Source organism: Lontra canadensis, unplaced genomic scaffold (genome assembly GCF_010015895.1).
Source record: "Lontra canadensis isolate GAN:19392208 unplaced genomic scaffold, GSC_riverotter_1.0 scaffold900, whole genome shotgun sequence".
Taxonomy (NCBI): Eukaryota; Metazoa; Chordata; class Mammalia; order Carnivora; family Mustelidae; genus Lontra; species Lontra canadensis.
In genome coordinates, this window is record NW_022631884.1 from 1 (window position 1) to 23,484 (window position 23,484).

At 46.1% G+C, this 23,484-nt stretch overlaps 1 protein-coding gene and 1 pseudogene across 1 annotated transcript; one reads left to right on the top strand and one right to left on the bottom strand.

The window, feature by feature from the left end:
• Positions 1–532: 532 nt before the first annotated feature.
• Positions 533–880, bottom strand: LOC116863313 (annotated as a pseudogene).
• Positions 881–1,540: 660 nt separating this feature from the next.
• Positions 1,541–4,929, top strand: LOC116863312 (uncharacterized protein C11orf52-like). The gene is made up of 4 exons (XM_032850798.1): positions 1,541–1,894; positions 2,680–2,717; positions 3,740–3,816; positions 4,038–4,929. The coding sequence occupies exons 1-4, from the start codon at positions 1,818–1,820 to the stop codon at positions 4,284–4,286; spliced, it is 441 nt and encodes a 146-aa protein (XP_032706689.1). The 5' UTR covers positions 1,541–1,817; the 3' UTR covers positions 4,287–4,929.
• Positions 4,930–23,484: the final 18,555 nt, after the last annotated feature.

Sequence of the window (23,484 nt, forward strand, 5' to 3'; positions counted from 1 at the left end):
CTGGCTAGCAACACTACCCCCAATATTCCAACCAAAACACTTTTTTTCCCTCTTAAAATAAAAATAGTAGGACAAGGGGTGCCTGGGTGGCTCAGTTAGTTTAGTGTTCGACTCTTGGTTTCGGCTCAAGTCATGATCTCAGGGTCCTGGGATTGAGCCCCGCATTGGGCTCTCTGCTCAGCAGGGAGCTTGCTTCCCCCTCTCTCTCTGCCTGCCTCTCTGCCTACTTGTGATCTCTGTCAAATAAATAAATAAAATCTTTAAAAAAAATAAAAATAAATTCTAAATATGTTTATAGCAACCATAAATGATGAGAACATTTTAGTCTATTTCCATGTAATCCCCCTTTTTTTTTTTTTTGGTGTACCTCATAGTTACATTTATCCAGGCCACAAAAGAAACAACACGTCTACGAGTGTACAGAGTGTACAGCAATGCTCTGTGTTCCCCCCGTAACAGAGCTGGCTGAGAGTCACAGCCAGACTCTCGTTCCATCTGATGTGGACTCCCAGTAAAGCTGATCAGGGATGACCATGCGCAGGTGCAGGACTCCAAGCTTTCAAAGCTTTATCTTTTATCAGCAATCCTGATTTTATACACGGTGAAGCCCCTCACCCCCGTTCCTGATAAACTGAGGCAGAGTGGGCCTTCATGGGAATCCAAACATTTTCATCAAGGCTTTGAAGCATCTCAGCACAGAACCCCCGGCTCAGGCCACCCTACCCTACACAGCCAATGACTCGGAAAGGTCACCTCGTGTAATCCGTTTGAAATACCTAGGTGCATAGCTTTTATCCCAAAACATGCCTTATTATCCTTTTATTAACTTAAAGAGTAAGATTTTCCATGCTATTAGATGTTCTTCCAACATGTTTCTTAAATGGATGTACAATGGTCCCTTTAGTGGAGATGTCCTTTATTAGTCAGTTCCCGATACTGGACGTAAAGGATGTTTCCTATTCTTTACAATTGTAAATAATCCTGCAACGAGCATCCATATTTGTGCCTGCTTATTTCTTACGATATGGAATTGCTACATCAGAGGGTACACACTCTATGTTTAAGCTTTCTTATACTTCTTGTCAATTGCATTCCGGGAAAATTGAGCCAATTTTTATTCATACTATCAATATAGGAAAGTGCCCGTCTTGTTTTCTGAATTCTGAGCTAAAAATCATATCCTATCGACTATGAGTCTATCAGAATACTCCATTTAGGTTGTGTCCAGGCATTGTATAGCATCTGACTTGGGATCAGGCTCCATTCACTAACATAGGGCCGCCCAAATCTGTTGCGTTAGAGTTTATGTTCTCTTCATCCATTTAAGTAGAAGTAAGTAGGAGAACAGTGGCGACAAGGGACGAGAAATTAGAAGCTAGGATAAGGCTGTGACTTGAGTGAGGTAAAGAAAAAAGAAAGAAAGGAAGGAAGAGAGAGAGAAAGAAAGAGAAAAAAAAGAAGGAAAGAAGGAAGAAAGAGGGAGGGAAGGAAGGAGGGAGAAAGAAAGAAAGAAAGAAAGAAAGAAAGAAAGAAAGAGAGAAAAGGAAATGCGGAAGTAGAAGGAGTAGAAAGACCTAGAAGTGCTTTCACAGCTTTTCTTCTGAACCACCTCTAAACTTCAGATGGTGATTCTATCTGCTCTCAACTCAGCAAGCTGCATTAAAACCAAAAATCAAACCAAAACACAAGCCTTTGTCAAATACACGTGGGAAAATCATGATTTTTCCATAGTAGTAAAATAGACACGATCTAGAAGTTTCCTTCTCTCTCTCTCTCTCTCTCTTTCTTTTCAGTTAGCAAAAGGAGGAAATTTCCTTATGGAGACAGAAGTCACCCAGACAGGGTTGGCTCCGGTGAGAGTTTGGAAATGTACTAGCAAGAAAAAGCATCCAGAGTAAGCCCCAAACTATTCAGCCTATTTCCTCAGACAAGTGTTTTTCTCTGGCCATCACGCAGTTGACAATCACGTAGACACACTGGCTCCACCGGGGACCCCAGAGGTTCCGAAATGAGTCTGTCCTACAGCTCAGAAATGAGGTCTGTCCTGCAGCGAGGACAAGGTAGCTGAGTCACTCACCAAATTCAGAGCTCCCTGTGCTGTGTGTGTTAAAGGTTAAATATCTCTCACTTTCTCTGTTAATTAAAAACAAGGACAGGGAAGCAGGGAGGGAGATCACCTGCTAGAAAAGGGCTTTGAGGGGTCCTAACTTGTTAGCCCTCGTTGTGGCAGCTTCTGTGACTCCCAGAGTGAGAACCCCATGTTGGCAGAGACCCCGAAAAAAAAAAAAAAAAAAGCACTGAAGCAGCAGCAAGAGGGTCTCTGAATCCAGGAATATCCCATTATTTGGCGGGTTTCCCTCACCCTCTGCTGGGATTAGCCTGTTAGACAATCCCAGAATAGCCCTCAACCCAGCTATATCCCTGGCATGCTGTGCCTGGTTGCCTGAGGCTGTATTTTGGGTTTGGTTATGTCAGTTGTACCACTCCACCTTCCAGAACCATCCTTGTGGGAGAGATGTGGTACCCTTGATAAATGCTTTCAGGCTGACTTAGGGTGAATCTTTGAGGGAAGTGAGAGGGTCATCCTAGAATGTTAAGGAGACCACAGAACAAATGATGAAGGTGAGAAGATTGAGGCCAGGACTCTTACACATGGGTGATCTGTGTTTCTTTTCACAGGAGCTGCCCATCAACTTCCCAGAGGAAAAAGAAAACGGGTAACTGGGTGTTGGGGATGGGGGCTCGGAGTGGTTGGATTAGAGAAGAGAAGATGCTAGAACCGGTGTCTTTGAAAAGGGCATAAGAATGAAAAAGAGAAGTAGCCTTGGAAGGGGTAAAGGGAGATAGTACACCAGAGAAAATCTTCAGGGTTTCCAGACCAGCTCTGAAACTCTGGGTCTCATCCTTTCCATTATCTTAGAGTGGCAAGGTTGGTTGTGCGTTCTTTCAGTCACCCAGCAAAGATTAACTGAGCACTTACAGTGTATGTGGGGCACTCTGCTGGGTCCCAAGGAGGCAGAGAGGCACAAGGACACACGGTCTCAGTCCTCGAAGAGCTCAAAATCAAGTTTAAGAGACTTATTTACACATAAACAAGTAAATGCGATGCAATCTACTAGTGCTGTAAGATTCACACTCGTACGGTAGGAGAATGGGAGAAAACACCAATGTCGAGGGAACAGTAGCAAGTCCTCAAGCTGGAAGAGGAGCAGAGAAGAAAAAGGTGGGTAGTGGCATTACCTCATGTAGAAGAAAGAACAGAAAGAGAAAGAAAGAAAGAAAGAAAAAGGAAGGAAGGAAAGAAGGAGAGAAGAGAAAAGAAGGAGGAAGAAAGGAAGAAAGAGAAAGAGGAAACAAGGGGCTGAGTTGACTGAGCGACTGTTTGGTGTGGCTGAGCACTGTAGTAACAGTCTGTATAGTAGACTGTAAGCTCCCTGAGGCAGAGGAAATAGCTTGCTCCTCCTTCTAGCCCCAGAACGTGCCACACAGCTTGGCATATAATGGGCCCTCAACATGTACCTGCTGCACTGTGTTAGGCGCCGGTGAAAAATGAGGATGGACGATCTTATGGGCAGAGCATGACAGGAGTCTGGATGTGGGAAGGGCAGCAGTGAAAGAGGTGCGAGCCGAGGCAGGAGATTAGTTAGAAGCCCACCATAATAGTTTAAGATTCGAAGAGGGCAATCTCAGTAGAGACAAGGAAGAGAGAATGAATTTAAGGTGGGTTTCTTGCTCTCAGGAAGCCAAGCAAGACGGGCCCCGAAGCAGCAGCAGCAGCAGCAGCAGCAGCAGCAGCAGCGGCAGAATGGTGTAAAGGTAATGACCGGCTTCTGCCCCTTCCAGGGTGTTGCTCCGATGGGGGATCTGAGGACTCAGCTTTTACACCCTGCCACACATTCAGTTATCTTGAACCAGAACTTGTTGGTCTGCCCCTCCAAGGAGCCAAGCGAAGGGACATCAGAATCACCGGCCCTGCTTTGTGGGTGAGGGGCAAAAGCAAGCCAAGAATGTCCCTTAATGCTGTCCGTCTCTTGCAGGCCCATGACACAAGAGGACCTATTTACGAACAGGTGTTAGAGAAGCCGGCGACTCAGGAGCGGAGTCAAGGCCTCAAGTTGAAGGAGAGCAGCTTGCATTACGCAGACATTCAAGTGTGCAGCTCTACCCAGCCGCGCTCTGCTCAGGAGGTCAAACACCTGCAGTCAGAAAATGCTACTCAGTACGCCACCCTCCGCTTCCCCCAGGCCACACCGCGCTATGACAGCAAGAACGGGACCCTAGTGTGAGCGCTGGGGAGGTCGGACCTGTTTCCATCCCTTCACCCCTGGGGAGAATCTGCCCTGGGGAAGGGGCTGGCAGCCCAGCGATGGCTGCGGCGTTTTCAAGAACCAGAGCCCTTGCGAGTGCCCCCAGTCTTGCCCCCCCTTCCCTAGGCCTATTGTCTTCTTTGCCACCATTAGCTTGGAGTTGTATTGGGGCTAGCCAGGGGTGGATGGAGTTCCACAAAATGACCGGGGCTAGGATGAGCTGCCGGAAGTCTGTTGGCCCCTACCTTGGTTCCTGCTTTCAAGAAAAGTGCTGATTAGGACAGGTTGCCCCAGCACTTGAGCTGGTTTTGTTGGGATTAACTTAGGGGCGTCTCTTCTACACACCTTAAAGGCCCAAGCTGAAGAAGGAGAGGTGCTCCGGGAAAGCATTCCGATTCTTGTGCACAGCCCCCAGAGCTGGCTTGGGCAGTTCCTTCGGTGGTTGGGGTCAAGGGTGCCAGAAGCCAGACAGACAAACGAGGCCAGGGGCTGAGGCTGACCATGGGTTACCAGTACTTCAAGTCCCTGACAGCACTGCACCGCCGGGAAACTCCCCTTGGCTGGACTGTGGGCTCTCGCAGGTGCGGAGCCGCTAGGATCAATAAATCGCAGAAGGAACGTGCCTGGTGCGTTTTCCGGGGTGGGGGTCTGCCGGCTCTACGTCAGAGAAGCAGGTCTCGCTCAGCCTGAGGGCAACCAGTAGATCCAGACACTTCGCGCCGGACCCCGCAGGCTTTGGCTGGGGCGGAGTGGGGTTGTGGTTTGGACGCCCAGGAGGCGGGTTCGCATCTGCAGGAGGCGGAGCTCCCTGGGCCAGTCCTGGCATTTGGGGGGCCGAGTCGGCCCGCAGGAGGCGGGTCAAGGAGGCAGGAAGCAGGGTCAAGGCCGGCTGGGGAGGCGGTCTGGGCCTTTAGGAGGCGGAGCCAGCCGGGCAGGGGGCGGGGCCTAGGTTGTCCCGAGCTGGCTCGCGCCGGCGGGGAGGTGGGCGGGGCCGGGCGGGGAGGTGGGCGGGGCCGGGCGGGGAGGTGGGCGGGGCCGGGCGGGGGCCGCCTCGCGTCACCATGGCATCGGGAACGCAGCGGCGACGCTGTATCGGGAGGAGGCCGAGCTCAGAAGGGCGGGGGACAGAGATGCTCAACCAGATGCACCGAGGATTTAAGAGGTAGGTGCTGAAATGTGTGTGTTGTGGGGGAGGGCAGAGGGGACGTGTCTGGAAAATATACTTACCACTGAGCGTCCAGATCAAAAAGGGGGACACACGGAGGGGTGGGGGTGGGGGTGTCGCTGGAAAGAAGGAGGCGGAAGTTTCAGGTTCTGAGCCTTACAGGTTCTTAGGGTGCAGTTCCTGATTCAGACTTTCAGAGCTTGGAGACGTGCCCTTTCAGTCTGTATGCCAGCCTCCCCAAATACCGATGCACCTTGATTTATCCCTTAGAGGGGCGATTCCTTAAGACGAACACAGTACTTTGTGAAAATGGAATCACAGCACAAAACAGTTGGTAATCATAGTATCGACTTCATAGAACGTTTGTGAGTATTTAAAACACTTGGAACTGTACATAGTGTGTAGTCGAATATAAGCTGCCGTTATCATCATTATCATCATTTTCCCGGCCTGTTGTCTGGCACAGACCTAGTCCAAGTCGACTTGGAAGAAGTGGCTAGAAAACTTCCGCTACTAACTGGCGAAGTAACTCCCTAGCCTGTTTACTATTAGCTGGGACGGAATACCGTCAACTTTATTTCCAACGGTTGTTTACTATGATGGTCAAATTCAATGATGTAGGTGATAACACTTTGTACACTTAAAGTGCTACGTAAAAATTTCTGCTTTAAAATATCAATACAGCCCTTCTAGGTTAAAATGGAATTCCTGAGGATGAATGGAAGTGCATGCTATAAGCAGAGCTCCCAGTATTTATTTGTCTTGTCTTCAGAATTCTTACTGTGGTCATTGACTGATTGTCTTAGGGAGGAAGGAAAATGCATTCTTGCTTGACTGATAGGGAAGCATTGGTCTTTATTACTGTTACGTCTAAGTGGCTTGTTTTTAAAATACTCCTGGGATAGCCCTGTTGTGATTATAATATCTTTGGCTGGATTTCCTTCTGACCAGGGTCCCATTTCTGAAACTTGTAGATGACATAAATTGATAGATTCGGGACAGGGGCCTGACACTAGTAGATTGGTTTAGCTTTGGAATTTTTTTTCCTGTCCAGTATTTCTGTACATTGTCCCTCTTCCTATTTTAAGGTGGCCCTGATCCGGCTTTTCTAGGGACTCTGAAGATGGGGACTCAAGTGGTTAGGAGACTCTGTAACTCCCTGATGCCAGCAGAGCCCTCTGTAAGTTTCTGGTGTACTGTTGAAAGGAGTGTGATGACATTAATGGAATTTTGGTACAGTTCCACAACTGGGAGATTTCTCCATCAAGACTCAGATCCTGGAACAAAATTGTCATATATTTGCTTTCTTTTCTTGCTTCCCCTTCTTGTAGAAATTCTAGCTCCCTTGATTCATTATCAATAAAATCAGGGAGAAGTTGAAAAATTATGGCAATTAATCAGAATGTATGCAGTTTGAAAGATTTAAATAATGTCTTATAGAAATAATGCATGCTAATTATAGAGCATTTGGGAAATATTGCAAACCATGATTTTATTTATTTATTTATTTTTAAAGATTTTGTTTATTTGAGAGAGAGAGACAAAGAGAGGGAGAGAGCTTGAGCAGCAGGGAGGGGCCAAGGGAGAGGGAAAAGCAGGGAGCCCTATGCTTAACCCGACTGAGCCACCCAGGTGCCCCTAAAACAAATATTTTAACAATTTCATATTAACAAACTTAGTTTTAAAAAAAGCAAGAGTCAAGGGGTGTCAGGGTGGCTCAGTCTGTTAAACATCCTACTCTTGGTTTTGGCTCAGGTCATGATCTCAGGGTCATGAGCTCTAGCCCTACATTAGGCTCCACACTCAGTGGGGAGTCTGCTTCTATCCCTCTCCCTCCTTATGCTCACTCTCTCTCTCAAATAAATAATAAATAAATCTTTCAAAAATGTTTTATTATGGTTACAAATGTCTGGTAAGCATATTTTTCTTGACAATTTTTCTGTTTATTGGACTTTTAGGTTCCCCTCCCCCATTGTAAGTAACAAATTGATTTCCTCATTTAAGACTTTTTTCTTAGGGTTGGTTTCCAGAAGTGGAATCCATAGGTCAAAGGACGTGAATATTTTAAGTAATAAATTACCTTTTAAAAGAAGAATCCTGGTGTCAAATTACATATACATCTTCCAGAAGGCAGAGGGTCATCAGCTGAGAGATAAAAGGGTTCTTAGTAGAAATCAGGCTGCCTCTTGCAATGAGACCTTAGGTCCTGCAGAAAGATTATTTCATGATAGTGTGGTTAGTAACCAGCTAGTTAGGAGCCCTAACGTGAATGGCAATCCAGAGGTGTGAGGACTTGTGTAGTGTTTACATAGTAAAGAAAATTAAGAGACACTTCCAAAATATCCACCAGATGTCGCTAGTCTTAATCTAATTTTTACCTTTAGGATAACCAGCAGATAACTTTTGAGATGTGAATTTCAAAAAATTCATGTAGAATGTATTTGCATATCTGCTTAAGTACAGTGTATATTAAGCACTAGCATCTGGTGATTACTTTGGCAACATCCCACTCTAGGCTCTTACCATTCTGTCTCTTTTTCCCTTTTGCTTCCCACTCAGTCTGTCACACTCACCCTGTACCCTCTGTCCCCACATAGTAATATTGGATTCTTAGTTTTACTAGTCTTCCTTTTACTATTCTGTCTTTCAGTCTAGTTTCTTGCCTCTTGGTATATTTGTATATTTATGTATAACTGTGAGTTCCTTAAGTTTTTTGCTAAAAGAATGGGAACTGGCATATAATGACATATAATAGGAACTCAAGATATTTAGCGAACGTTTAATGAAAAAAGACATCAATGAAGGGGATGAAAATATAGAAGGATACCAGAAATTATTTATATTTGTCTTGGAAATACACTGAAAGAGACTAAGATTTATACTTCTAAATTAACTATACTTATATGCTAAGTGATATACTATAGAACATGTTGTGACCTTTGAATTATAAAAAGAGGAATACTCAGTCATTCAGCCAGGATTTACTGAGCATCTACTATGTGCCAGGAAACATTTTTTTTTTTTTTTCTGGAGATAAACCAGTAACAAAACATACAAATTCCCTGCTCTCATGGGCCTTACATTCTGGGCAGGGAGACACTGACAATAAGCAAACAAACAAGTAAATACAGACAATACAAGACAGTGATGAATGCTGGGAAGAAAAATAAAAATAAATTAGGCAAAGAGGTTTGGGAGTGCCTAGGTGAAGGGGTGCTGTCATTTTATGTATTTACTTTTATTTATTTATTGTTTTTTAAGTAGGCTCTACAGCCAGTGTGAAGCCCAGTGCAGGGCTTGAACTCACGACCCCAGGATCAAGACCTGAGCTGAAATCAAAAGCCAGATGCTTAACCGACTGAGACACCCAGGTTCCCTGGGTATTGTCATTTTAAATAGGGTGGTCAAGGAAGGCTGAACAGGTAAAAGTGATATTTGAGCAGAAACAAGGACAGGAATGAACCATGGGTTATCTAGCATTTGAGTATTCGAGACAGGTTAAGATCTGAGCTGCCTTGATTTTCAGAAAACCAAAAGTGGTCAGAGGAGTTTTGGGAGGAAGCAGAACTTGAACTAGACGTAGTAAAGATCTGAGTGGCAGAAGTATGGGACCTTCTAGGCTGAAGGACAACCCTGGGAACATGTGAGTCAGAGAGGGGTCTGCTAACCTGAGCATAGACAATTTGGGGGAGGGCACAAAGAATTTATATTTGACAGGAAAAAAGGAGTGTTTGAAAACACTTGACCATTTGAGCAGGAAGATGAATGCATTGTCTAAGTAAGATTAAGGGGTGTAAGCTGGCAGAAAAGCCAAGAAACGAGCCAGGACACCAGTGGGGTGGGGGAGCTTTGCTGATAGATGCGAGCTCTTTTGTGGGCATTTATGCTGATGTGTCTGAAGATAAATGCAGTAGAAATCGTAAACTTATGTTACTGTCAAGAAACTCGCCAGTGTGTGAAAACAGAAAAAGATTAAGAAATTATTTCAGAGTCATTTAAAATATTTCCATTTTTAATTATTTCCATTTTAATTATCTGTTTATTCAGACTGCCTTTCTGCTTCTTTGTAGTCATTAATGATTGCCCACAATAGATGTATTAAATTGACACAGGTGTGGATTTCACACATTTCCATACAGGGAGAAGTCACAGTCAATATTTTCACTGAATGACAGTTCTGTTTAAAGCTCGTAGTCTTACTTAGGCCATCATATTATTATCTGTATTAATAGAAGTGATGAATGAGTTTGCCAGTTTCCTCCACTCATTCATTCATGCATTCAACTAAGAACACTTACTGAGTACCTTCTATGTCTCAAGCATTATATAAAAGTGTTGTGTAATGGTTAAGAACTTGGACTTTAGGGCCCTGGGTGGCTCATTTGTGGGATCAAGCCCTGCATGGGCTCCCTGCTCAGCAGGGAGCCTGCTTCTCTCTCTTCCACTCCTCCTACTTGTATTTCCTCTCTCTCTGTCTCTCTGTCAAATAAATAAATAAAATCTTAAAAAGCAAAACAAAACAAAACAAAAAAACCCCTGGACTTCAGCTTCACCACTTAGCAGCGATAGGACCTGGAGCTAATTACTTATCTGCCAGATCTCTCTTTCTTCATCTGTAAAATGGGGATAATAAAAACCCCCTACATGTAAGGGCCTATTAAGCCAGAGCAGCTCCATCCTGACACTGCCCCCCCGCCCCCTCGGGGAACTTACTTAAAAACAAGTCCCAGAAACCAGTCCCAGGTAACAAAGCCCAAATACAAGGGTGGGTCAGGCCAGGTGGAGGTATTCAATCAGTGGGGGCGCATACTGTCTCCCTAGCTACCAAGGAGTATGGGCCCCACCCTTTGAGTGCCTTTTGGGCGCCAATTCTGACCAAGGTGATAGGCTAGTTCAAATATCTACTATAGGGTAAATTGTAATTCAATTGGTCACTTATGCGTGACCTAGCATGACTATGCAGCTTTCTCTGTGTGTTACAATCTCATTGGCTACCTGTGCATGGCCAAGCCCAACCACATGGCCTTTGCCCTTAAAAGCTAGTCTGTAAGGCAGAAAGGGGTCGCCTCTTTTTGCAAGAGATGGCCCTGGCCGGTCAGTTTGATTCTCGATGCTTGGCACGAAATAAAGCTTTGTTTGACCTTCGCTTTGTATCAGTCTCGCTCCTTTGACCATGGACCCAACACTACTGTTTATGGTAATTGTGACCATCAAATGAGTTAATGTATGTAAGTGCTTAGTATAGGGCTTGGCACATAGTAGAAGTTCAATTTTCCTATTATTATGGTTATCTATAGATATTTGGTAGCTTTTAGTTGGTGAGGGAAGTATCCATGCCATTATTGTTAAAATAATACAGGACGGAGGAGGTCTGGTCTGATTTCAGAAATCAGGTAGCATGGCAGAGATACACAGAGTAGCTAGTTTGGACCCTTTGCCTCTCCTCATAGGCCGAGTGAATGACAAGCCAGCAGTAGTGGGAGTGGTTCCAGCTACCTGGACTGGCTCGCGGTTTCCCTATGTCCTAGCTCTACAGGGTGCAGATCATTGTCCTAGTTATTCCTGATTCTTTTAAGCTAACCTACTTACCCTCCCAGCTCTTAGGCTGATATGACAGCAGAGCGAGATGGGGCAGATGGAGGGAACAGTAAATGTTAGTGCTGCTTAGAACTAACGCTTCGTTCTTCACCTGAGCTACGTGGTAAGGAAGACCATGATAAATATGGTGAGCACATCTGAGCAAAAAAAAAAAACCCCTAGAGACTATATGCTCCAACAGGAATTTTGTGCTTTTTCCAAGTGGGAGAGGCAGACTATATGTGAAAATATTATAATTTTTGGAACATTTCAATAGTTGTGTGGGGAAAATGGCACAGAATATTATGAAATATATGAGATGAGATGAAATCATCTCAATTTAAGTGAATTAAAATTAAATGCTATTTAAATTTTAGTCCCGCTTTTGCATCAGCCACATTTTAAGTGCTTACTAATCACGTGTGGCTAGTGGCCAGTGTATTAGATGGCACAGATAGAATACTTTCTCCATCACAGAAAATCCTATGGCATAGCATTACTGTAGAATATGTGGTTGATATAATTACAGACTTCTGGGGGATAGCGCAATTGTGGGCCATATGCCATATAACAAATTTTGTATCTGTTCGCCACCGTTCCCTCTAATTCCTCCAGCGTGTTGTGAGATGCGGGGCAAACAGCATAGGGCCGAGCATCAAGGCTTGGTTCAGATCTTAGCTCTCATATTGATTTGCTGAGTGACTGTAAATAGCAATCCTAGTCTTCATTCCTCCATGTGTGTCAAATATCTTTTTTTTTTTTTTAGCCTTAAATCCAGTGATTTAATGAATCTTTTCCTAGGAATATTGAGCTCACAGGTCTTATGTTGATAAAAGATTTGTTCCTTGAGAAACAGTGACCTTTTGCCATATAACTATCAGCAGGACCTCCCTCTGATGTTTCAGTATTTTCTCCTCTGTCCTAAGCATGTTGGGCCAGCAACCAACCAGAATCCTCTATCCAGGGATCCACCAACTGGGTGTTTTGGTTTTGCATCACTATGCATGTAGATGTGTTACATGCAATTTTATTTTGTTAGACGTTTCATGCTTCTGTTTTAAAAGGGCCTTGTTGCATGAACATGGGTTGGTGACTCACCTGATCGTATTACACCATGAGCTGCAGTCATGGCAAGGGGAATTCCTGGGAGCTAAATTCCCCAGTTAGTTATGAAGGACCGTGCTCTTCTTCTTCTTCTTCTTCTTTTTTTTTTTTTTTTTTTTTTTTTTAAAGATTTTATTTATTCATTTGACAGAGAGAGAGATCACAAGCAGGCAGGGAGGCAGGCAGAGAGAGAGGAGGAAGCAGGCCCTCCGCGGAGCAGAGAGCCCGATGCGGGGCTCGATCCCAGGACCCTGGGATCATGACCTGAGCCGAAGGCAGAGGCTTTAACCCACTGAGCCACCCAGGCGCCCCTCTTCTTCTTTTTTTTAATGGCAGAGGGAGAAGCAGGCTTCTGGCTGCACAGGAAGCCCGATGCAGGGCTCAATTCCAGGACCCTGGTTCCTGCTAAGTTACCAGTAGGTATATGTGGAAGGAATTTGGGCCTTCTGCAAAATCGTTAAGTGTAGAGTCCTAGATCATCAAACTGCCCTTGTCACTGACAAGGACACTAGCTGTGTCCTTGGGCAAGGCCCTGACCTTCTCTTGACCCTTACCATTCTGTCAAGCCTTCCCCTCCATCTGGAATCATGAGGTGTAATATACGGGTATTCCTTCAGCTTCCAGTGTTCTATAGAAACAAGAATGTGCACCAAAAGTACAAATGACTAGTATTCCTAAAAATAAATAATCAAGCCTGTGACTTGAATAACTAGAAACAGAGGGGGAATAGCTCTCTGTTTCACCTGGGGAAGCTTTTTCCTAACTCTTTCAAAAGTTCCAGGATATTTTTGTAGTATTTATTTTATTTTTCAAGTTTTTATTTAAATTTTAGTTAACATACAGTGTAATATTGGTTTCAGGAGAATTTAGTGATTCTTTACTTACATATAACACCCAGCATTCATCAAAACAAATGCCCTCCTTAATACCCATCACCCATTTAGCCCATCCCCCCCAACTGTAGTGTTTATAAATTAAAACCTATTTAATTCATTTAAAGCTCACTAAAAATATGGGCTTTACATTGTAGCAGTTAGTTTTTTGTTCATTCGATTATTTTAGAGATTTATTTCTTTTATTTTTATATTTTTTAAAGGATTTTTTGTTTTTAGACCAAGAGAAACACAGCCAGAGAGAGAACACAAGCAGGGGGAGTGGGAGAGGGAGAAGCAGGCTTCCCACTGAGCAGAGAGCCAGTTGTGGGGGCTCTATCCTAGGACCATGACCTAACCCTAACCCTAACCCCAACCTGAGCTTAAATCAAGAGTCGTAACTCAACCAACTAAGCCACCCAGGCACCCCTTCGCAGTTATTTTTAAGAGAAATACAGATTTTTTGTGTAAAACCTTGGTGATCCTTGGTTTACCCTTGATGTTTATGTTGTGATCTAGTGGTATTTCTTTCCTATTATTTCTGTTAAATGTGTTCTAATACCTTTAATAACTAAAGTGCCCTCTATCCTCCCCCACCCCCACCTTTCTGGCTGGTTCTCTCTCTCTCTCTCTCTTTTTCCCTGTCCTTTCTGCTTCCCCCTTCTTTAGTTCAATCTCACTGTCCAGGCCTCTTATGGGAAAAGGTTGCTGTTTTCAGCTAGTCTGGGGGGATAAAATCCTGATTCAGTCCCCTTCCCACCCATTTTGTGGTGGAGCGTTTGGCCTTAAATCCGCAGAACGTGTGTGTGTGTGTGTGTGTGTGTGCGCGCGCGCGTGTATGCGTGTGTAGCGCACGCGCTCACGCCAGCACGTCTGCCTGCAGGCCTGGTTTGTGAACTCGTGTGTGATTGCAAGCGCAGGCACACGCCGGCACGCCCGCCGGTGTGTCAAAGAGTGTATGTGTGTGCGCTCACGTGTGTGGATGTTCGCAGCGCGCGCACTGGTGTGTATGTGTCTGCAGTGCAGGCACACACGCCCGCCCCCAGCCTGGTGTATGTGTGTTGCACGGAGAGAGAGAGAGAGAGAGTGTGTGTGTGTGTGTGTGTGTGTGTGTGTGTGTGTGTGCGATGCGCGCACACACCAGCCCACCCGCGCGCCCACGGTGCTCCCCCTTACGCACGCCTGGCCGGGGGCTGCCAGCCAGCGCCCCTCCACCCTTTGCGCGCCCAGCTGTTTCTATAGGAACCGCAACAGCGCGGGGGCCCTCCGGCGGAGGCCGGGTGCGAGCATGCCCAGTGGAAGGCGCTAGTTTGGCTCGGGTCTAGGTTTCCAGTAAGTGGCCTGCGGGACTCCGGAGAGATCCCAATGAGCTGAGCGGAGAGTCTTTGTGTGCGGAGGGAGGAGGCGGCGGCGGCCGCTGCCTGGCCTGGAGACCCCGCCCGGGGAGCCCCCCGCAGGAACAATGCTAGCCTGCCTGACCCGGGGGAACTTACTGGACGTCCTGCAGGAGGGCTTCAATGAGGTAACTGTCTGCTCCTCCCACTCCCAGCTCCCCTCCCCCAGCGCCTCCCGCCTAATCTCTGGAAGGGGTTCTCCGTCCCCATCCTCAGGGGGACCCCAGATCACTTAGTCCGCAGAGCCCTAAGGGGCCAGGGTGGTGGGTACCGTGCAGACGAGATTGCTAACCGGGAGAAAGCTGAAGGGCCGCCCGCCTGGGGCTAAGCTGAGCGATGCCCTTCCTGGGGGTTTACCTGAGCCTAGCAGATAGGACCACAGACTCAGAGGTCATCTCCTTCCAGAAGAGGTGGTCTCCACCCTTCCCCGGGATTGTCCCTGAGAAAATCCCCAGGGAAGCCCCTGCATGTATGGCAGGAAGGCCCATTCTATTTCAGGAGCCAACTGGGTGGGCCAAGTTAGGGGTTGGGTGGAACTGCATTGGTGGAAAGTTTGAGACAGGGCAGGGTGAGTAGGTGGTCCACATGTAGTGCTCTCTTCGTGTTCATACCTCTTTCCATTTTCTGGACAGTAGATTTCTTCACAACCAAGAGCATGGTTGGTAGAAAAGACCTAAGAGGAGAGAGGTTGCTTGAGTTCCCCGGGCCCTTCCTGGAAGTCAGCATTTGCTCCTTTCTGTGTGAGAGTGGGGAACTGGACCCTAAATCTGACAGGCGGTATGGGCTTGGACTCCCTGGGGGTCTTTTTTCTTTTCACTGTTTTCTCTCAGAATTCCGTTGTGTCTTCCATTCCCTTCTCCTGTGATCCAGGAAATTCTGGTTTAGGACCCTACCCTCCCACCTTGTGATTTGCTCCATGTGTCTTCCATTGCTTCCAAGCCCCACCCCTCTGGGTGGCCTGATTCCAGCATCCAGGAAGACCTTTGCAAGGAGACCTAGGCTGTTGGTTGTGTCTTTCATCTTTTCTTCCTTTCTCTTTTTCTTTCCACCTCTCCCTCTGTTCCCTTGTTAAATATAAGACTTTTTGAAGATCAGTTTTTAGTTAAACAGCGCAGGAATGCATTCTCTTAATATGAACATTACAGCAAGACTGCGTACCTTTGGCCACCCCTCCAGTCCTGGCCTGTGTCCCAGAGGTAACCCTTCTCATGAATGTGTGTGTAAGATTTTCTTTCCCGCTGCATTGTATGCTTTTTCCTCAATTCCTGTTTCTAATTAAGAAGCTCGGCAGCCGACCTGTCTCAGAACCTTCCCAGCCCTGGCCCCTGTGCCCCAGCCTGGTTCCTGACAGGAAAACTGCAGAGATGCGGTTCCCACCTAATCAACAGAGTTGGAATTTTCCTTTGGCTGAGGGGTGCCACAACCTTCACTGAAGGGCGGGGCTTGTATCCTGGCTACTCTGCAGGGCTGGTCATTTTGCATCAGCCCTCCCTGAACACATGTAAGGGGATTGTTGCAGAAGAGCTGTAAATGAGAGATGAAACACCGTGGAGGCAAAGCCACCTCTTTGAGTGCTACCAGTATTCCTGCTTCCTCTTCTCTCAACTCGTGGCCTCCCCTGGTCTCAAGCTTCATACCGTCTGACTCATCCGCCAATTGTGGCAGAAGCTTCTTAGGTCCTTCTGTGGCCTTCTCACTTTTTAACTCAGCTCCTGTGTGTCAGGCCCCACTGTCTTATTAGGCGGAGGAAATCAGCACAGCCAACCCTAGCCTTTGCCTTCTGCTCCTTTGCACTTCCAGACCTTTCAACCAAAGAGCCAAAAGGCTTGGCTGTCTTTTTCATGCTTTAGTTCTTCCATAAATATCCCCTGATCTCCCATTCTAGGTAAGACATAAGGGGAAAAGATAGTGGGAGAATTTTCTGTTTGTAGCAGTAACAAAGTCTCTTCATCAAAACAATGCACACAACTTTATAATGAACTCACCTAGAATAATGCAGTAAAGCCCCTTGTCCCTCTCTTATGTTTGCTTTTTCTGCCCATCCTGTATGCTTCCCTCCACCCACTTCTAGGCTTATGTACAATCCACCCCTTCTATGTGTAGATTGGAACTCTCATAACCAATAGGTTCTTTTGATTTCTCTGAGAAACTGACATCATCTCAGTACTACTAATAGTAATATGTTAAATCCCAATGGCCCCTGGAGTTGAAATAATTCTTTCACATACAAAATAAATTATATTAAATAATTCTTTTCACTTAGAGTATCATATCTAGTGCTTCTGAATACTGCTATGATTTGTTATTTCAGAGTTGATGGAGCCCTGATTGATTTATTCCAGCTTCTGGGGCTGCTTGATAGCTCTAGTAATATTCTATCTCTTTGTTAGAGTCATGTGATAAGGATGTAAATCGGGACTTAAAAGCTGGTGTCAGAATACACGTTGATTCCTCTGAGAAGCTCTGAGGCTAAGAATACCACACATGTGTCCAATCATCTCTAGGGAATGATCCAAGCATATCTGAAGCCATTCTTCATCTCCCAGATGCTTTATAGATCTGTGTGGCTAGGGCTGTGACCTCATTCTGTGTGGCAGAGAAAACTGCTTCAGGAAATGAAGCTATGGCTCTAATTGGTTAATTATAAGGGAACCCTGCAGCAGAGAGAAACCCTACCCTCTGAATCAAGGCTTCCCTCTACCCATTGTTGGCCCTGTTCTCAGGCCATTTGCCAGTATGCATGACGATTTTCTACCGCATTCCCTGGCTAAAGCCTTGTCTTGAACACACCTGACAAATTACCCACAGAATCGATCTGTGCCAGTGTTGTCAATGCAGTTCCTTTCATTGACATGGTTGATCTGCATTGTGAGTTACCCACAAATTTTGGCTACCACCACATTCTGTAGTCTATCCTGGCTGCCATCCCCTGTCTCCTGTGCTCTGAGCCTGGCCAGACTATCTACAGTTCACATTTTCCCCATTCTGCCTGCGCTTCGAAGCTATTTTTTTGTTTTCTCTGCTACTTGTTATTGATGTTGTCCTATGAACGTTGTCTTTGGTTGATGTGCCAACATAAATTTCTACAAGTGTTTTTCTGGGGGCTGACGTTCTTTAAAAAAGACTTTTGTGAATGTGTTGAAAGGGTCTGATAGCCCCAAGACTCTAATATGGTTTGGCCAATAAACATTCATTCATTCAGTCATTTAGTTCATTTATTGGGTGAGGGGATGGATAAAATAATTGAAACACGCCTGGTTCCTGCTTCCAAGGAATTTATAGGGAGAGATTTGTAGGTATACTGAAAAAAAAATCTTGAAAACCATAATAGGATGCTTACTATAGTAAGCATCCTAAAGAGGTAGTGTTCATGGGAGATCACAGGGATATCTTCTACTTAATGATATCCTGAAAAGCACCAAATATTTCCCAACCTGTCTGCTCACTGAGGCCAGACTTTTTCCTGCCAGTGTGGTAAACATGCATGGGAGCTCTCATTCTACAGGCATTTACTGAATTACTGTGTTTACCAGACACCAGGCCAGGCTCTGGAAATAGAAGTCAAATAACATAGAGTCTGTTCCCTAGTGAAGCTCACAGGTCAGTGAACTTAAAGTAAGTGTTCAGAGTATTGAACTTGGGGAAATTGTGACGATACAGAAATTTTGTTTGTCAGACAGAGTGAACCGGAGCTTGGCTGTGGTATAAATGGCCTGAGGGACTGAAAGTTATGGGAATGATTTATTAAAAGGATGGTCAACAGGAAGGGAGTTGTCTGAGCCTTAATTTTTGAAACATATAACCTGGAGGCCTTTCCCTACTGTTTCCCTCCAAGGAGAACAGTAGAAAGTTAGATCCCACTTGGAGATTCATCTGCCTGGCAGTCCCTGAGAAATACAGGAAGAGCCTTTGTCTGGTGTCATCCCCCCATGAGGGGGACATAGAATGAGTGACGAAGAGGATTGGCAGGTTGGAGCAGCTGCAGCAGACATCACTCCTCAGTGCCCCGTGCCTTCTGTGAAGTAGGATTTGCAACATGGGGCCAACCAGAGGCTTTCAGACATTTCCACAATGAATTCCTCTGTGCTTTGCTGTAGAAATTAAAAGGCCTGTTAATTCTTTAATGTAACAAAGCACTATACTCCCTAACCTTTTTTTCTTTTTTTTTATCCTGACTGATTCCTCCTCTCCTCGCCCAGGCCCATTGGCTTTGTTCCCACAGGAGTCAATGCCAGCTAAACAGATGCTCCCTGGCAGCAAGCTCTCAGGCAGCTTTATGTTCCTCATGGTGAGTGATGGGCTGGCCAGGCGTGGGGAGCAGTTACGGGGCACTGTTGGCCAGGTGCCACACCCCCAGGGACTTCAGAGAGACTGGGAAGCACCGGAAATGCTTCGTTGGCCATGACTGGCCTCGTGTAGGGTGCAGGAAGCAAAGTCTCAAAACGACACTTGACTAAATATATTTCCTTATGTCTTATCCCCAAACCAAATCCTACTGAAGTAGTCATGAACATGACCTTCAATGGACAGGTATGGTAAAGGGATAGGGAACCAATCCCAAAGGCCTTAAGAGTGGGCTCCATGCTCTGTTCCTAGGATAGGGGACACTCATCTGTAGTGAAGGCTCAGTCGTTCATTCTCATGCATTTATTGAGCACTTACCTAATAAGGTACTTCTAAAGAACAGAGTGTTTGTGGAACGTGTAACTAGTCGGATTTTATTTTATTTATTTATTTTTAAAGATTTTATTTATTTTTTGACAGAGAGAGATCATAAGTAGGCGGAGAGGCAGGCACAGAGAGAGAGAGGGGAGGAAGCAGGCTCCCTGCCAAGCAGAGAGCCTGATGCAGGACTCGATCCCAGGACTGAGATTATGACCTGAGCCGAAGGCAGAGGCTTAACCCACTGAGGTATCCAGGCACCCCTCTAGTGGGAATTTTAAAATAAGGCTAGGAGATGAAATCTTTCAGAAAGTCTTCAGCTTTTCACTTTGTGGTATATCGTCCTTTACCACTGGGCTCAACACTAGTTTGAAGAACACTGCTCATACAGGAATAAGAAATGTAATATTTTTACTTGTGTCATCTCCCCATGAGGGGATTTTTACCTAATTAGCCACCAGGCTCAATGAATAAGTCGCCTTTCCTGGCTCAGTAAAGTCCTGAAAGAGTTAATAGAAAGGCTAGACCATATCACATTCTCTTACTGGCAGAATTCAGGCCAGTAATAACAAGCTTTCCAAACCTCCTGCTTTCCCCTCAGGTTCTCAGCAGCGTCTCCCCACCCCCTCATCTTCTGCTGCTGAAGGGTCTCGGTCCCACATAGGAATCTGGTTTCACTGGGAATCTGATTGCCTTCCAGAGCCAGTCAGGTCTCCTCCTGAATTCCAGCACACCCCCAGAATCCCCACTGCTTTTCTTGTTTGTCTTTCCTGCCTGCCAGCAGGGGACTGCAGTTTGAGATGCTTTCTGCACTAGGAACAGTAGATCACAGACTTGCCTGATGAAGCCCAGTAAATGCCCTTTGCGACTCTGACTCTAAGGGAACAAGTTCCCGGCAGGAAGTCTCTTTGACCTTGAGGCTTAGAGGAGATAGGGAGGAGAGGCCGGGTTTGCATACTTGTTTGGAAGGAAGGGCAGGTTCCAAAGAGAAACAGAAAGTTACCTTTGGCACAAGAGAAGTTTCAGGGTCAAGCTTCCTGCTGCAGTGAAGACAGTGGATGGAATTGTCAATGCTTGGAAGAGTTTTAACTTCTTTTGTGGGGTTATTGGAGGTGGCTTGGAGGAGGCTGATGGAGATTGCGGAGTTGCTGAGAGCTCCCCACACCACTCCTTGGTGTTACCACCATTTGCACAGCTCTACGGCCATGCACTCTCATCAAGCCAAAACCCTGCTCAGCCAGCTTTCCCTGTGGCCGCATCCACTTTTCTTTCCCCCGATGCCTGACTCAAAGGATGGTCACAAAAGCCCCATCTTTCTAGGCTGCTGGATGACACAGGGATCTCTCTAGCTTCCCCAGAAAAAGTTAGAGATCTTAATTCTAGATCAAGATCAGTTCTGTGCTGTCACTGATGCTGTGTGTTTGATTGTCTTGCTAGTTCGGTGGCAAGTACAGGGCCAGGAACCCAGCCTGAGCAAGCAGAAGTAGAAAGTGGAATTTACTGACTCGTGGAATCCAAGGAAAGGCTGAAAAATTAAACCATATGAAAGGCAAGAATGGAGCAGAGTCTCTGTGAGAATCGGGAGCTGCACGCTTACTGTAGTCTCCCTCCCTCTGCTCTTTGCCACTCATCACTGGTACTTTCTGGGGTGGCTTTATTCCCTTTCACTCCGTGTGGCTTTTCTCTCACAGAAGGGCAGCATGGCCTATGGCATCATCTAGGTTTTATATCTTAAAACTTTGTCAAAAAGAGATGGGTGGGGAGAAGCAGACAGATTCTCTTCCTGAAGGCCAGATCCAAAATTCCAGAGACTGGCTGGACTTGAACAATCAACTCCATCAGGCCAGGGATCTGGTTGATGCTACGATATCGTAGCAGCCGAGTGCTAGGGCCCACACTGTGTCTGCAGACGCTACCCCAAGAGCTCTCAGCTGTACCTAACCCCGCGGCCCTGACTTGAACCTGTTGTCCTGCTGTCCTGCTGTGATTCTCAGCTGTTGTTGGAAACTGGACAGGAGCCCTAGGGGCATATTCAAGAAGTATATCCTAATAGTCCAGATATTTTCCTTTTGCCAAACCTATTGCTTCTTGTCTTCACTGAATAATTGACTGATAAAGCGATAGTGCTAGAAGTAAACAGTTCAATGGGTTTTTTCCCCCACCTGCTGCAAGAAGCCCTTAAGAAGTTATTTCATGTCGCTGGGGTCGCGGTTTGGGGATAGGGAAAAAGAAGGTGGGTGAGCTAGGCTCTAAATCCCACGCTGGCCCTAACCAGGAAAGCTTGTCTCCAATTTACAGATCTGCCTTTCACACGAGTTACAATTTGAGAAAAGACACTGGGGCCAAAAAAAGAAGGAGGAGGAGGAGGAGGAGAAGAAGAAGAAGAAAACTACTACAACCCCCAGAGAGTAAGGGAGGAGGAGGAGGAAGAGAGAGAAAAATAAAACTACGAGTCCAACCCCGAGAGAGTAACAGCCTCTTGCAAAAGCATATGGTCTTTCATCTGCTGCTGAAGTAGCTCTAGTAAATTTTAAAACCAAGCAGCAGAGCTACTGAGGGCCTAGGCTTGCACTACAGGCCTCTTTAAAGATAAACATCTTCGTGGGGGACGTGGTGGTGTGGCTGGTCCCCGTGAATGTCTGCTTTGTACTTTAAATCCATTTCTTCTGAGCCAGCAGTAGGCATGTACAGCAGGAACAGGGGCTGCCCATTCCCTTGGGTGTGAGGTACAGGTGCCTTCAGGTCAAAGAGGGGTTTGGTTTAGTGCTGGGCTCCCCAGATCAGACTCCTTAGGTGGGTGGGGTCCTAAAGCCAGGGCACCCCAACCCGCGAATGAGAGTACCCCCCCCTCCATTCTGAGTCTCTGGTCCCTTAGTGTGATGCCATTCAGGAGTCTCTGTCTCCTGCAGACATAGCAGCGACATGACAAAGGCCCTTCTTCAATCAAAAATATTTTATCAGTGATTTCATCCATGATATCAATGATTGCGTGTTTATCGGTTTTTTAAATGACATGAATCTGGGTAGAATAGGAGCTGTCCTCAGCATTTTATTTTGTTTTGTTTTATTTGATTTGATTTTAAAGATTTTATTTACTTGACAGAGAGACATAACGAGAGAGGGAACACAAGCAGGGGGAGTGGGAGAGGAAGAAACAGGGCTCCTGCTGAGCAGGGAGCCTGATGTGTGGCTCAGTCCCAGGACCCTGAGATCATAACCTGAGCCGAAGGCAGACACTTAATGACTGAGCCACTCAGGCACCCCTGTCCTCACCATTTTAAAACTTACACCTCTCCCAGACTGACTTCAGGATCCGTAAAGAAGGTAGTCTAGCCTCCCATCCTCTCTGCAGTGACTGTCCCCTCTGTGCCACCACAGCAAGGACACATTCTGGAATTTATGCCACAGAGTCAATCTGCCCTTGACATCTTGAACCCTGAGACTTTGCTCTCTGCTCAAAACCCCCATGTCCTCACTCCTCCATTCCATCAAACTTACTTCCAACCTCTTCAGGCTCTCCCCTCCTCTGTCTTCTCTGTCCTCTCAGTTTATCAGTGCTCCTTTGACTTCTTGTCGCGGGTGCAGATTCCACCGTCAGTCACTTCAAATACACTCTCACCGCCTTCCCCGCCTCTTGTGCCCTGGGGATCGCTGGTCCTGCATGAGCCCATCCCTGCTTCCCTGCCCCGCAGTTCCAGAGGAGACCTGCAACCTCGCTCGTGGATTCAGTGACAACATCATGGTTTGCAGCCCTGCCTGAGTCCTTGGTGTCGTCAGGGCATATTTATTTATTTAGCTTTCCCTGTACTTCCAGCGTCCCGCAGTGTCCCTTCCCAAAGCCTCCATCATTCTGTTTATCCCTCTCATTGTCAACGGGCAAGCCAGACGACTTCAGTAGTGAAGAGGGGCTATTGGATGTGGGCTCCTTGCCACTGCCCTGGTTAGCAGTTAGATCACAGGACTTAACCTTTACTGTTCTGCTTATACCCACTGATCTTTATCCCCCATTGTTCCTGGAGCCCTTCTTTCCAGTTTATCTCTTAACTCAGACAAGACCCCGTGGCTATAAACCGAAACTCTACCCCTGGAGCAATAACAGCTCAGATTGCCCAGACCAGTTTGAGTTTAACCCCTGACTCCTGCCTGCACAGATGGACCATGCATGGAGTGACCCAGGGAACGACTGACAGTCACCTTCACCTCATTATGGTGCTAAAATCTCTGCCCAGGGAAGAACATAACACACGTCTAGGCACATCACCTTCAGGTGCATGTGTGAACTTATGTTCTCCCCACCCCCCCACCATGGCAGGGCTCCTCTTTCTTTTCTTTTCTTTTCTTTTCTTTTCTTTTCTATTCTTTTCTTTTCTTTTCTTTTCTTTTCTTTTCTTTTCTTTTCTTTT